This window comes from Lagenorhynchus albirostris, chromosome 21 (genome assembly GCF_949774975.1).
Source record: "Lagenorhynchus albirostris chromosome 21, mLagAlb1.1, whole genome shotgun sequence".
Lineage (NCBI taxonomy): Eukaryota > Metazoa > Chordata > Mammalia > Artiodactyla > Delphinidae > Lagenorhynchus > Lagenorhynchus albirostris.
In genome coordinates this window covers 22575256-22591219 of record NC_083115.1, presented here as the reverse complement: position 1 = coordinate 22591219, position 15964 = coordinate 22575256, and the positions used below count along the sequence as shown (strand labels likewise).

The 15964-nt window shown below is 48.3% G+C and overlaps 1 protein-coding gene across 1 annotated transcript in view; it reads right to left on the bottom strand.

Moving 5' to 3' along the window:
* The window catches only part of ENPP6 (ectonucleotide pyrophosphatase/phosphodiesterase 6), a 92539-nt gene that overhangs the window by 39218 nt on the left and 37357 nt on the right, over nt 1-15964 (bottom strand). The window contains exon 2 of the mRNA XM_060136532.1: nt 8927-9106. Coding sequence (XP_059992515.1) covers nt 8927-9106 — 180 coding nt within the window. The remainder of the gene's footprint in view (nt 1-8926; nt 9107-15964) is intronic.

Below are 15964 nucleotides of genomic sequence, written 5' to 3'. Positions count from 1 at the left end.
TATCTGGGGGAACCCTGGTCTCCCCAGCTTCTGAGCTGGTTCTGAACCACTTCCAGGAATGGCTGGGAGCGGGAGTGAGTGCTACATGTGGCCCTGCAAAGCCAGCGCTCTGCACACCTGGGCAAAGCCTGAGGGCCGCCCCAGTGGCCACACCTCGAGCACTCCGCGCCGCCTCTGCACAGAGTCCTGTGTGCACAGCTCGCCCTGTCCGTGGCTTCTGCCCCCCAGCCCTGAGGCATCAAAAAGCCAGACTCTGTCCTCTTTCCCTCCCCTGATGACCCAGTGGCCAGATCCCTCTATCCACCCCTTTCCTGGGAAACTCCTTTCCTGCCCCTGACTGGCCATGATGGCCTGTCTCAGAATTCTCATGGCGATTTAAAACAGGACTTGTGTTTCACTCTGTGGCCTTTGCTGCAAGTGTGTATTTGAATCCCTGATGTGACCTTGCAGCATTGTTTTGGGCCAAGAGTGACCTGGCCAGAGCTTCCCCCTCCCCCCGTGCACCCAATGTGACGCATTAGAAGGACACAGGCTGAAGCTCCCTTTTAAGAATCGGGGGGCAAGTTACTGTATAGCTACTAACCATATATTCTAGTCGGATACTCTCTATATCTTATCTCATTTCACACGCCTAGCAAGCCTGAGAGGCACACGTAGTCATTCCTGTGGGACCGATAAGGAACCCGCAGCACAGAGAAATTAAGTGACTATCCCCGGGTCGCACGGCAAAGAAGTGGCTGAACTGGTCTCAGCTGTTCTCTTTCCGGTCATGTTCTAGCTCTTTACATTCCCCTGAGGTTCCTCAAGGGCTCCAGCCAGCACAGCAGGGAGAACAGGAGGGGAGAGGCCGGGAGGGGACAGAGCTCTCTGCACACAAAGGGCTCTGGTGAGGTCAAAGTGCCACGTCTCTGTCCCACCCTAAGGAATCCCTCTGACAGATGCTGGATCCCACAGCCAGCGGCCCACCAGCTGAGAAAAGCACTGCAGGGGCAGCTGAGCCCCCTGCCCGCTGGCAACGAGGGCGTGTTTGGTGCCGAGGGGGAAAGTGGAACGGGGGGGGGGGGGGTGGGGGGGTGGGGGGGTGGGGGGTGTAGGCCTGCCTCGGCCACCAAAAGCCAAGCCTCCAGCATTCTCTACCGGGGACTGAGTTTCTACAGGAAGTCCCGACTCTGGGCTCTTTTCTTCACTCTGTCAGGATCCCTCCCCCTGAATCCCTCCGCTCCCACACTGGGCTGTGGGGGCAGTTGAACTGGCAAACCTGGGATGGCCGGTGGGAAGACCCTCCCCCGCCTCGGCCAAGCTCAGGGAGGGACCCTGCGCGGGGCGTGGACTCAGGCAGCCCCGGCAGCAGCCCAGCCGGCTTACTGTGTCCTGGCTGTGTGTTCTGGGAACTTCCATGCCCCCGTCTGTAAAGTGAGGATGACAGCAGCCATGTCTTAGGACTGTTCTGAGGGTTGAGTAAAATTATGTCTGCGAAGTGCTGAGTTCACTTCAGATGCTCAAACTACTCATCTCTTTTCCTTTCCCTGTTGATGTCAGGTTTCAGACAGGCCAGCGCCAACGACACAGAGTGACCCTGGGTACTGGGGCAGGGGGGAGAGAATGACGGGAAGAGGCTTCTTGGGACAGTGTGACCGGCAGGGATGGGAGTGCGGGGCTGGAAGCCATGCCAGGGCTGTGGGCACCCAGGGCAGGCACGCTAGGTCTATGCACCAGGCCCGCTGCAGAGGGTCTCTCGCTGCAGTCCTCAGCCCCTCGACCCACACCAGTGACGTCGGAACCTCTGAGGATGCAGCCTGGGCTCTGATATTCCATAATGGCCTCAGGGTATTCTTAGCATACCCAGGGTGGAGAATCACTCCTAAGGAGGGAGAAACAAGGACAGAGATGCCCCTTAAACAGCAAGAAAGGAAGACCCAGCGGGAGTAAAAAGGATCATGACCTCGTCCAAACTTGATTACTTCCCAAAGGCCTCACCGCCAGACATCACCACATGGGGGGCTAGGGCTCTGAGGTACGGATTTGGGGGACACATTTCAGTCCCCACCAGTGTCTGCATCCTTGTTCAGAGAGTCAACTGTGGATCACAGTGACCCTTTTCAGACTTTCTGTAGCAAAAAATAAACTTCCATTGGGTTAAGCCACTGAGACTTCGGGGCTTATCTGTTTCTGCAACTGATATGATCTAAAACACCTTTGTTCCTTAAACACAAGTCCCTTTACATACCAGAGCCCAAGTCCCTGGTTCTTAAGATATGGCCATTTCCAGTTTCCGATCTCTTCACTCCTGCCTTAGTCACTCAGCTGCAACCTTGTCGTATTCTTTGTAGCTTCAGGAACACGGCATGCCCTTGCCTGCTCATCTTGGAACCTCAGCACAAGCTCCTTCCCTCTGCCTCAGATGCTCCTAGACATCTGTCCCGCCTGCACGTCCATTACCGTGTCTATTATAGTCCCAGCATCATCCACGGTGGGTGGTGACTGCTGAGTCCTTATCTGGCCTCCCGACCTGAGGAGATGTGCTTGTTCATCATTAGAATATACGAACTCCCAGCGGGAGTCAGAGGGTTCACTAACCAGAACAATAAAAGGTGTTTTGTTTTTTTTTTAATGTTACTTTTCCTGTTTAACTGAAAATCGTCTTTGCGGAAAAAATCATGGCAAACTTTATTCTTCGTGCACTTTGTTTTCTTCAAAACCCGTATTAGATGAGGTACAATGATCATCGTCGCTATTCAAGCAGACTCTCGGGCAATAGAGGGAAATTAAAGGCTACCCTGGGGTTATTATAATGGACCTTTCTTGAGACTAAGTTGAAAAATGTTAAAGAAATTAACAGCTACAAAGTTCAGAGCTTGCCAGCGATGCCCCAGATAATAAGTCCACACGCTGTCTCTGCCGCCCCACAGTGTCGCTCGACAATGAGCCCGGGGATGGCCACTCCTCGCTTGAAACCATTTGGTTCCTCTGGTCTCTGTGACAAGAGGGGCCAACAGATTTCAGCTGGTGTCGCTCTCCAGTGGTGCCTCCCCTGCCTCTCGGGTGACATCAAGCCCCCCATCAGACGCCTTCAAAGGATGGCATCACTCTCCTTAGACTTTTCCCAGCTCTTCTGGCTTTCCTCCTGCTTCCCGAGCAAGTCCATCTTTGTTTCCTCCGCAGACTCACTCGGCCCATCTGATCGTTAAGCATGAACTTCCTCCACTCCAGGCTGTGTCTGGGTCCGTCTCCTCTCTTCACGTGGGCTCTCCCCCGGCTGACCTTCCTGCCCACAGCTTCACCGGCCCCGGGCCCTCCCGAGAACCACACATCTGTGTATCTCCAGCTCAGTCCTCAAGGTCCAGGCACACGACGTGACATGTCTCAGAGTCAACACAGACGTTCCTCTGCCTCCAAACCACTCCTCTTTCAATTTCCCGGGATAGGCAAAGACACACCTTCCCTCCTTAGTCCTGTAAGCCAGAAACCAAGTGTCATGCCCGTCACTGCTCGGTCCCTTAATCCCAAAGTGCATCACCGGGCCCTGGCAATTTTAATGCCTAAATATGTCCCCAACCCACCTATTTCTCCCCACTTCCTTTACCTCATCCACACTTTTCTCACCTCTTTGTGTGCAGTACCTTCCTGACGGGTTGGCCGTCCCTCATCCAGCCCCTCTGGAGGCCTACTTTCCTTTCTCCACGGTGCTGCCAGAGTAATCTTGCCAAATTCAAACATGGTACTGTCACCCTCCTCCTTAGAACTTCCAGTGACTTCTTACGCCTCTCAGCGTAAGACCAAATTCTTCAGCTGGCCCATGGAGCCCGGCCTGGCCTCAGCTTCTCTCCAGCCCATCCACACGCCACATCCATCCCTTAACATACGCCGTGCTCCCGCGCTCCCACCCCGCTACCCTGCCCATCCCCTCAGGTGTTAACTCACGTCACCCTCTGGGTGAAACCAGATCCCCTATTAGAGGAGGTCATAATGCAATATGCTTTTCACTGTTATACTTTAAACAAGTGGCCTTTTCATTTCTATGGGCGAGTATTAGATTATCACGTGTCTCCTTGACTGAATGGATGGTAAGTTCTCTGGGGGGCTGGGGGTAGGGTGGGGAGAGCCTGTATCTGGTGTTGCTAACAGTTGTCTCCTGAGAGCTTATTACAGGGCCTTGAGTCACACCCTTTTAAGATGTTTTATGAAGAAACAGATTTGCCATGATTTGTGAAGAATGGAAGTTTGTCCCTGGATTTCTCTTTAAGGCTTCCTAGTTACCGTAACGGATGCTGCTGAGAAACTATGGGCTCTTCTGGCCAAGGCACCATCCTGCAAAAGGAGACTGGACGTGGCTGGACAGCTCATAAGACTTTCGAGTGCTGGGGGAGTCACCCCTGCAGGCAGCAGTCCAGAAAGGCACCACCTCCTCAATATCTCTGCAGCAGAAATGGTTGACGCCTAGAGATCCTGCAGGACGCTTTTGAAGATAGATCACTTCTCTGAGACAGCCTCTAACTTGCCATGTGAATTTGTAATCTTCTTGTTGCTGACGCGGACAGACAAGGGCAATGAGGCAGACCTTGCCCAAGTTACCAACAAACAAAGGAAAGGACTCAAGGTGAATTTGACCCAGAGAGTCTTAGAGAATTTTAACCCAAGCCTACTTTTGGCAGACAACATTAACTAGAGGAGTTTGGGCTTCATTGATACTTTAGTGAGTTTCTAAGACGTTTCCCTCACGTTGAAAAGAATCAAATCAACTAGATATTATACATATGTATGTATTTCCGTGTCCAAGACCACCTAGCAGTCCTCATCATGGTAGCCTCCTGTGTTACATGAGCACAAAATTGTGTATATAGTATGTATGCGCTTGTTTTTCTAATACAAAAAAAATCCATAGTTTTTATCAGTATCCTAAGGAGGTCTTGATTTACAAGTGTAGGAACCAGCAAACTACATACAGAATAAAGCCTCTTCTGGTCCTAAAATTACATACATCTTAAAGCTTAATGCCAAATTGGTGGCAGTGTTGGAAAATTTAGTGAAAATCTGGACCCCCTGTATCTGATTGTTAAATATTTGCCTGAAAAAAAATTCAGGTTTTATGCAGATATTTGGAGTCATGTAGATAGAGTCCAAGACCTTGGCTGTAACGTTAACCCACACATTTGCATGATTGATGCTAGGCTCCGGACCTCCCCTGAGCCTAAGTGCATTCATCTAAGTTCAGCCCAATGGAAGGTTGTCAGGGACCCAGCACGGCAGGGAAGGGGAAGATTCTGTGAACAACCACAATTCCTGATCCGTAGTCAGGACATGCCTCCTCACGCATCCAGAGGAAATCCTCTTGATTTTAACAACCAAAACTCGACTGGAGCTGAGTCAGATACCCGTCTGTTAACTCCCCAGCCAGCCCACCTCTGGGAAGTAGGGGAGGAGAAGCCAGCTGGAAATGTGTCTTTCCCCACATAAAAGGTGTCTTATTTGTCTCAACACCTGCACAGGACGGGAAGAGGCCAGCAGAAGACCCCAGACCCACACCCAACACCCTCCCGGAGCCATATGAATGGTTGCCCCCAATTCCACCTGACTGCTTGGCCATAAGGAGTTAATACTGCAAAATCATGACTGCAGATGCAGAACTGAGAGTCTTCAGACCCTTGCTCCAAAGAGTTTTTAAACTACAGACTCCTAAAAGGCTGCTGGTTTTTGTTCCTTTTTTTGTATTTCACGATAGCCATAATAAACTTAAAAACCGCTGCCACTAGGTAAGGGAGCATCGACTGTCCAAGGAGCTCAAACTCTACTTTCATGCAATATCTTATCAGTACGTATCCTCCTATATTCCCCCACTTCACCTCCTCCCGCCAGGCATCCTTCTCTTTGGGTTGCTCTTGATGTGAAGTGAATATTGGAGCCTCTTCTTTCCCCCCACTTCAATGAAACTCCTTTGACCTCAAACCAGAGGGATGGAATAGGGGAATAAAATTAGTGAACGACACACACTCAGCTCTCATCCTTTGCAGAGCACTCCTAGGTCCTGGTGACGCTGGTCCTGGCTGATTTGGGGGAGCCTTCCCCCCGCAGATATTTGAGTTAGGGCCTGGGATCATTCCCTGAGGCACATTTTCCTCTGCACAGCTCCACGGCACCACTGGGTGGGGTAATAAAGGGTCTGTTTACGATATTAAATTTCTCAAGGCTTGAGGTGGGGTCTTTTGGACTCTTTACCAGTGATCAATTTTTCAGTCTGCTGCTTTATCTACCTGACAGGAAGACTTGAACTACTGCCATTTCTAAATTGCACTTCTAAATATTGACTTAATGGCAAGACTCAAAGTGTCATAACACAGCTCACTGGAGCAATAAAGATTTTCCAGGCCTCATCGAGAGGTCTGTACAATGTCTGGTGGAGACTGGAGAAGGAAGAGGAGGGTTTGAGAAGAAAAATAAAACCAAGTCATGTTTAGAAGAAATGCCACTGCACTTCACTAAATCTTGCAGAGACAAATGAACACTCACTGGGCCATGAGCTGTGGCCGGAGAGGACCAAGGTGGAGGGAGAAAGGACAGCAGTGATCGTTAATCCCTCGGCTGTCAACCAGTAAGAATGGAGGGGCCAGAGCACGCCTGGCTTGGGCTGGGCAGCAGGGCCTTCAGAGACAGCTGGTTCTCAGGGAGCCTTTATTTGTGGATCCAGTTTAGAAGGAATGGACAGTGTCTAAGAAACAAGAGACTTTTCATCCAATTTCTATCAAGACTTCAACACGGCCAGATGGTTAGCTAACATCCATGTAGATCACTGAGGAAATTCTGGGAGGTTATCTGTTTTAGCTTCTGCCCTCCTGATAGGAAACACCATAAACTGATCTCAAGCCGTATGTGTCACATCACATGAGCTGCTGAATCAAAGAAAGCGATTGGCCGTTTCTTGCCCTTCAGGAGCTATTTTGGAGGAGCGACAAGATATTTTACATTCACGTTAGCACTGAGACTTTGTAGCTACTCAGTGATACATGAATTCAAATTGCTGATTATGATTAAGGAGCCAGACTCTCCAGGATGAGATAAAGAGCGACGCTCTGTAATACAGCTGAGAGAAGTCTGAAACATGGCAACTGTCTCCTTTAAGATCTTCCCCCCCTTTCCACGAGCACTGGCATCCGTGGCTCCCCAGAAGGCCATCAGAGGAGAGTGTATGTGCAGGAGGCATGTGGGGATCTGGGAGGAGGTGGCGGGGGAGGTGCTCTTCAGAGCAAGAAGAGATCAAGTTCCAAGACACAGAAAGTCACATTAACCGGATCCCGTGGAAGATGGCCCTTATGGAGTCGGGACAGCATTCGTCTTGATGGTCCTCAGGTTCGTTTCGAGGTGGTCCCTAAGAGCGCGAGTTTGCTCCCGGCTCCTCCTAGGCCTACGCCTGCGGGCCCTTGTGTTTGTTGATGATGATTGCTGAGAATGACCTCAAAGCGCAGCAACATCTTTCGGCTCTGGATCTCGTCGCGTGGGGCTGAACCCGAGCTGGGCTCCCCGACCAAGTCTGATTAGCTTGGCGGATGCACCGACTTGTTTTCTCAATCTTAACGTCCAGCTCCGTGAAAAGTTGAGTCTCCACTTAAGGTAGAGTCTCTTCAACCCTTCCCGTGCCTGAAAGCTTCTTCTTATGTCAGCCCAGGTAGCTGCTATGGACCGAGCGCCAGGCGTCTTCTGAAGCAACCCCAGCACTGCCCCGACACTGCATCTGCCCGCAGAACCAGCCTGTCTGTCTGTTCTTCCGCCGGGTTTGAAGTAACGCGGCTGCCCTGGCCGTCCTGGGCTCACCTGTGGATGCCAGTCTCTGCTCTGCGGCAGCTTTCTGGGCACTCAGCACAGCGCAGCTGTGGGCCGGCTTTCCCTGCTCTCCGTCCATCCTTGCTTGGCGCCCTTCCTCCGAGAGCTGGCACAGCCTTGAGCCCCCGGGGCAGCTCTCCACGTGGCCACCTGCAACCAGCATCCTCCAAACTCTCGCTCCAGGCCCACGTCCTCGGTGTGGGCCACCTGTGACTCAGCCCGGGCTCACTCCCCCTTCCCCCCGCTCCCCCGCCCCCCAGAACCCGCCACGCTCGCACAGTTCCATCAGGCTGCCGCTGTCTCCAGCCCAGGCCAGCAAGATCCCTCCACATGCTTCCCCCACTTATCCCTTCATTTCTTCTAGGCCTCCTGATCTCTTCTTCCACAGTGACAATCATCAGTATTGCACCGGGAAGACTTAGGAAAAATGTGTCTATAGCCATGTGCATGGCAAAGTTATATTGCCCACTCGCTAGGAACACATCCCGCCAATGCAAAGTCAGCGGTGAGTTGAGTATTCTGTTGTCACTGAATCCTGTCATCCTTAATAAAAGAGCTTGGCTGACAAGATGAGAGTCTCCTGAAGCCCCTCACAGCAGCCAGGGCAGTCTGCATGAGTGCTTACCTCCCCCACTGAAGTAAGTTAAGTACTTTAGTTTCTCATTGATTTAGGATGTACAGGAGGAATATTAATATAAAGGGACTTCATTTAATGCACAACCAAAAAGTTGTAAGAGCTCTGAATCCTCTTTTCAGTATTGTAGGGGAGCTCAAAATCTGTAGAAATGGTACTCCAAGTTCTTTTGTAAAGCAAATAAGCACCCTATAATTTATCTCTCCAGTGTATCCAAAATTTTACCCACGAAAACGCATGATATACTGCAGAAATATTGCTGAACCAAGGGAATTAGGAAACGGCATTATGTCTGGTCTGATGTTAGAGAGTTTGAACCAAAACTTAAAGAAACATGTCCATAAGACATTTCTTGAAAAAGACCCCATTTTCTAAATCCTGGCTTGGTCTTCAAACACATCTACATGCTTTGTTCTCAGAGACTCCAATGGTGCTTTGAGATTTGGAAGGTTGGACAGGCATGGATGTCAACACACTCACCTGGCCAGTAGTACATGTAGACCTTCCTTTTGGCCTTGGTCAGAGTGATCCACAGAGGTTCTGATCCATTCCACCAGAGAGGCATCAGGCTGTCTCTGTTGACCCCTATGTCAAATGACTTGTTGGTGGCGGGGTCCCACATGTAGTTCCCGATCATCTGATGGACCTCACAATGGCGACCTACGTTAATGAAAACACAAGGCTGTCAGTTTATTACTCTGGCATTTTTACTTTTCATCTTTATTTTCTGAATTTAAAAGCCATTCAGAGGCTTCCCTGGTGGCGCAGTGGTTGGGAGTCCACCTGCCAATGCAGGGGACAGGGGTTCGTGCCCTGGTCCGGGAGGATCCCGCGTGCCGCGGAGCGGCTGGGCCCGTGAGCCATGGCCGCTGGGCCTGCGCTTCCGGAGCCTGTGCTCCGCAACGGGAGAGGCCACAACAGTGAGAGGCCCGCGTACCAAAAAAAAACAGTATACATTCAGTGCTTTTATTGTATTCACAGAGTTGTGCAACCATCACTACTGTCTAATTCCAGAACATTTTCATCACCCCCAAAAGAAACCTCATGCCAATTAGCAGCCACTCTCCATTCCCTCCTTCTCCCAGTCCCAGGCAACCATCCATCTACTTTCTGTCTCCATGCATTTGCCTATTCTGGCTATTTTGTATAAATGGAATCATACAATACGTGGCCTTTTATGTCTGGCTTCTGGCATTTAGCATAATGTGTTTAGGGTTCATCCATGTCGTGATATCTATCAGTACGTCATTGTTTTTCGTGACTTAGTAATATTCTACTTTGAAAAACAAAGCAAGAAAACAACCCTCCCAAAGGAGTGTTACACAGAGAGGAGGGCTGCTTCTGTTGGTTACAGAAGTGAAAGACACAGCGCTTGGAATCTTTTGAAACATTAGGCTTAAATTATTTATTTTGGAGCAATCTGTTACATCTTTAAAGTAAAAATAACACAAACATTGGCACGTGCATCAAAAATTGCTGCAATTTTAGTGAGCGTCATTTGGCGTCGGGCTGAAACACGCTTCATGGAGCTCACTGACTGTGCTTAATCAAAGTGGCTTTTTTCGTTTGCTTGTTTGTTTGCTGTTGTTCTGTCTTCTTGCCAGCAAGCCCCCCAACACCCACACTTTATTTTTAATCAAAAAAAAAGGAGAAACCGTAAAATAAAATTTTGAAAATTCATAGACCCAAAATATCTTAAAGGAAAAACCTTTTATTTCATCACAGAAACCCATGCATTCCACAAATGATGCTTGCAACTAAAAGCCCAGAGAGCCAAACAAAATGTTTACCCAAAGCTGTAGAGTTAGTTTTTTGACCCTGACTGAAGCTTTCACATGTAAACTGACAAAATTAAAAAATAAAAACTTTGAGAAAATGATCCAGTGATTAAGGAACTTCTTAGTTTTATTTATTCCTTCAACTAACATTTATTAAATGCTCCTATGAACTATACATTGTGATAGGTGTAGAGACTCAAATCTGAATAAATGTAGTCCCCAACCTCAAGTGCATTGTTATGTAATACTCAACAAAGTTTCTCCTGCACAAAAGAGACAGGCCTCCTGGGAGGGGCTAAGAAGGGGACCACGTTGTAGTCTTTTTTTTAAATAAATTTATTTATTTTATTTAATTACTTTTGGCTGCATTGGGTCTTCGTTGCTGCACACAGGCTTTCCCTAGTTGAGGCGAGCAGGAGCTATTCTTCATTGTGGTGCGCAGGCTTCTCATTGCGGTGGCTTCTCTTGTTGCGGAGCATGGGCTCTAGGCGCACGGGCTTCAGTAGTGGTGGCAGGCGAGCTTCAGTAGTTGTGGCGTGTGAGCTTCAGTAGTTATGGCTCGCAGGCTCAGTAGTCATCACACATGGACTTAGTTGCTCCGAGGCACGTGGGATCTTCCTGGACCAGGGCTCGAACCTGTGTCCCCTGCATTGGCAGGCAGATTCTTAACCTCTGCGCCACCAGGGAAGCCCAGGTTGTCGTCTTACTTGGAGAATTATAAGGACTGTCACCAACTCGGGTGCTGAGGATAATTCCTACTACTAGAAGGAGAGGCATCCTTCTTATTGGTTCTGTTATCCTTTCTGGTGTATCAGAGTTTAACAATATTAAGGGAACCTGCCTAATGAGTAAAAGTTCTTATCTATTTCCTTAACCCAAAACACTGCATCCCCTATCGAAACGTTTCTATCTTCCTAATGACGCTCACTCACCCTTTTCACGAGGCAAGACAATCATGATAATAGTCGTGGGAAATGTGTCCTTTAGGGTCTTTCTCTGTAGATGCTCTCTAGCGCTCTCCCAAGGGCAGGGAGGGCATCTCACCTGGTGCTGGTGCGTACAAACTCACAGGAAGGGTGAAAATTAGAAGGGGGTATGAAAAGCGTTACTGAAGTCAGCAGACCAAACGGAGCCTCTGAGTGAATCGCTGGGAGAGCGTCAGAAGGGCTACAGATATCAGATACGGGAATAGTAAGGGAAGGTACCAAGTGGGGTTGTGTGTGTGCAGGAGTCTCTACTTTTAACTGGAACTGTTTCAACTATTCTAGAAGGAATGCGTGAAACCCAAATCTAAGCAGGGGCCTCACGTGATTCAGTTTTCAAAACGTGCTACATTCAGAGAAGCATGAAGCAACTGAAAATATTTTTTAAGTACTTATATAACCTTTACTTGTACATCGCAGAACCCCACAATATCATTTGATAAAATTTCCCTCTTCTTTTCAACACTCACGTTCAACACTCTAGACCCAAAGGGTGGTGCAGGCTCTCTCACCCTCCTTTGCTCTTTTCCTCATGGGTAAAATATTATGGCCTCCTTTAGATTGTAGAGCTGTAGTATGACTGGATTGTGGGGGGGGGGGTGTTTGTGTGTGTGTGCGTGTCAGAGAGACAGAGACAGAAAGAATATTCTCCCAGAGAATTTCTGCTAAACTAAATTCTCTACCTCTTACACTTATTTTAACACCCATAAGGCCTCATTGAGGAGAGGTAGGATCTATGTGTGCAGTTAACACACAGTTCTGCCATATTTGTACATTTCAGATGACGAAGTCTTGTTTCCTGTGGTTCTCTGGGCCCCTTAGCTTTTTCCATAATGGGTCTTCTCTCCTCACCATTAGCTAGGACGTAGCATTAGCTTTCATATTTTCTTTTCATACCAATTGCTTGTGGTGCCCGTAGACTAAGGTGAGCTTCAAAGCCTTTAATTATGGCGTTCTTCAGGGAAGCGTCTTTGAGACGACGCCTCCAGAGACGGCTTTGGTTCCTGTTCCCACCTAGCATCCTGGCTGGTCTAGGCTGGCCCAGAGAGGCACATCCATTCTAAGGGGAACTCAGACCCACGGAGGTAAGTGATCCGTTCCCACTCCCCCGAGACCCAACCCCTCTCCAAAGGCTGGACGCGAGGCACCAGCATGGAGGGTCCTGCCCACTTCCTGTGAGTGAATGGTGCCGAAGAGGATCCTGGGACCAGTGGTTTTCCTTATATGATTAAAGGGTTTCCAAGTGTAGAGGGAGCTGTTTCAACAAGAAGGTCATCTCAGACCCCTGTTTAGAAAGTGGGTTTTATTCTTCTAGTGGACTGGGCCTTGAGTTGAAGCGAGAGGGTGTATTCTTCAAAGGCTTCATCACAGATGCAGTGCTAGCCCCCAGAGGCATCCCTTTGTTCTGGGAAGCACTGCCTTTCACGGAAGCCAGCAGGAGACGTATGCTCTCCATCTCATCATCTGCTCGAATCTTCTCTCCCAGCTGAGCCGATTTTGCTTCCCATGAATATATTAAGGCTGGTAGTCTGTGTCTGTAACAGCATGAGTCTGCTCTTCCTCAAGCTGGTTTCCTTACCTACCCAGGCCCTCTCTTGCTCTTTGGTTTTTATTGCTTGGCTGAAAGAACACAACACAACACAACATGAGGTACTGGCTTCTGCAGCCTACGAGCTCTGGTCTCCATATTTCTGCCTGACCTGTATCTATTTTTATGCATCTGCAACTTCGCTTGATTTTTCTCTGCTTTGGGATTTCTAAGCAGATCTTGCTGTAGTTTGATTATTTGGACCCTTTGCTCAGGGCGTCAGGAGAACCCTTCCTGACACCGTCACAAACCACAGGCCTCAAGTGGCTTTTGGGTATGGTGTAAGGAAGGTCCACTTCTGCTCCCAGCCGCCTCTCCGCCCTCCGAACGCAGCTCCGTGGGTCTTTACGCTTTGTACCAGCAGGCTCAGCGCTCGCTGTGAAATGCAGGCGGCTCCTGCACGAACATTCCCAAACACACATGACCATTTTTCTCCTTTTCCCCCCTTATCCCTAAGACCAGAGAGTTTACAGACTTATTAATATAAAAAGTGGCAGTCAGCCCGATACTTGATGGAGCCGTGGACTCTTAACCCATCTGCAGACCCCACCTCAGCTCAAGAGCTCCTGCATTTGACTGGGAGCTGCTAGTGGCTCCCGCGCGTTGGGGGCCAGGGTGGGGCCGCTGTTTGTCTCTCTCGGTGGGAGCTGATGCAATAGCGTCCATACCTAGAACTGCTGTAAGAAAGCAGCAGGATGTGACACCTTCATTTTTTATTCCTCAAAGCCTTAGACAGGTGTGTTCTGATGTAATGACCATCACCAGAAGTTTCTTAGCAAGTACCCATAATCCTCTGCACCATATTAAATATTTCCAAACATCTCAAAAATGGCTGGCATTCACATCAAATGAGATGCTTGAGGATCTGCCCATCTCACCTGGAACTGGGAATCAGTAAGGTTGCTGCTACCTAGTCTTAATCTTTTCTCATTACTTTCAAGCACTGAACGTTAATTCCTTTTATGGTTTCTTACTTCATTTATTTTTCTTTTTCATTCACTCAACATGTATTTATCAAATAATGTTTACATGCCAGGTATACAAAGATCAAAAGATGTGGTCCTGGTGCTTCCCTGGTGGTGCAGTGGTTGAGAGTCCACCTGCCGATGCAGGGGACGCGGGCTCGTGCCCTGGTCCGGGAAGATCCCACATGCCACGGAGCGGCTGGGCCCGTGAGCCATGGCTGCTGAGCCTGCGCGTCCGGAGCCTGTGCTCCGCAACGGGAGAGGCCACAACAGTGAGAGGCCCGCGTACCACAAAAAAAAAAAGAAAAGAAAAGAATGGTGTGAACAGTGCTTGACTTCCTCCCAAGATATAAAACAATACGAGGGAGCATCTTTTCTATACTGAGGCAAATTTTCAGACCCTTTCTAAGTGTGGATCACCTTCAAACATTTTATCCTTTGTGTTTTCAATGTCATGAAATATGTCTGAGACTTGTTTTAATGTGAAGTAGTTTTGCTGGTGTCACTTCCTCTAGGACATCTTTCTCCTTCTCATCACCACCCCTTTCTTCGTCGATAAGTTCGCCTTCACTAAGCTCCTCCGGCTGCATAGTGAGTCTCCAATAGTGTCAGTGTCAACTTTCCCACAGTCAACTATTTCCTCTGTGATTCCAATTCCTTTTGATTCAAATACTGCAAAGTTATGTGCACGGTAAATGCAAAAATTTCTGCCACACCACACACATATTACTTGCTGTCACTTTCTGCCATGATGCTTGAATGTTTTCAGTTGCATGTTCTATGTCATATTTCCTCCAAAATTCAGCTAAAGAAATTGCATGATCTCCCACTGTAGCCTCAATAGCCTGTCCAAAAGCCCATCTAAGATAATAGGCTTTAAAAATTGAAATAACTCTATGGTCTATTTGCTGGATTATTGAAATTGCTTTTGTCATAAAAAGAAAATGTTCAAATCTTCAGGTGTCCAAGAGAATCAGGGTGACCTGGAGCATTATCCAACAGTAGTAGTTTATTAAAAATTAAATTATCTGCATTTACCACTGGAAGACAAAGAGGGAACACAATTATATGCTTTGCTGTCTGTGCATGAACTAAATAACACATGGGCAGCAACCAACCAGCAACAGACCTTGAAAGAAGTGATGTGATTGGTCACTGATTATGATGCACATTTGTTATTTACACAGTGATTTGTGGACTGATGAGCTAGGAATGAAGTTTATATTTTATGATGCAATAGTTACAATTAAGGTTGCCAGATTTATTTTAGTTAATATACCATGGTAACTGAAATTTGAATCATGTTGCAGAGCTGGTATTATTTAGCTAAACTGCAGTAACTGGATTTTGTGCTTATCCAAACAGTGCAAAGGGAGGAGCGTGTTTGTGTACACAGACACATGTAAATACATATATGAATACACAGCACACAGTAAAAACTGTTCTGATTAACTATTATCATCAGGGTAGAGAGTCACACAAACGTAATCTAGACAGCAGCTGGAGCCTCCTCTCTTTCGAGCTCTCCACATGATTTGTCCCAACCCTGTTTCCACCAGACTCTTGCACTTCCCTGTGACACTCACTAACTTGCAGGCATCTCTACTTCTAGCCTCCTGCTCCCATAACATATGGCTCCCCAGAGGTGAGGCTCAGTGCTTTACGGCCACTCACATGACATAGTCACGAGTGGGGTGAACTTTACTGGGGATCCAGTGGGGTGCGCAGGGGAAGACTGAGAACAGTGCAAAGAACTTCAAATTGAGCGCCAGACATCCAAGTTCTGCAAAGTCTTTGCAGCCTCCCCCTCCAGGGCCTCCCCCTTGGCCCGCCACTGCAAAGATCGTAGCCTTGCGCATCTTACTGACTGACTCATGTCTGCTCCATTCTCTGCTCCACAGCACCCACCTCCGAAACTTCTCTCGGGAGGTCAAAGTTTTCTCAGAAGCAGTTCAGCCCCCCAGAGCTCCTGCTGAGCTCCTAAATTTGCATAGCTTGTTAGCTGACAGAATACTGAAAAAATATGGGGGCGGTGGGGGGGGGCAGGAAGAAAATAAGGAAGGAAGAAACCAAAAGAAAGTGTTTCTTTGATCAGGAATCACTGACTTTATAAGGCCATTCTAGTCAGAGCTGCCAGGTTTATTTTAGCAAAAAAAAAAAACAAAACAACAACAACAACAAAACGCTGGAAGCTTCCCAGTTAA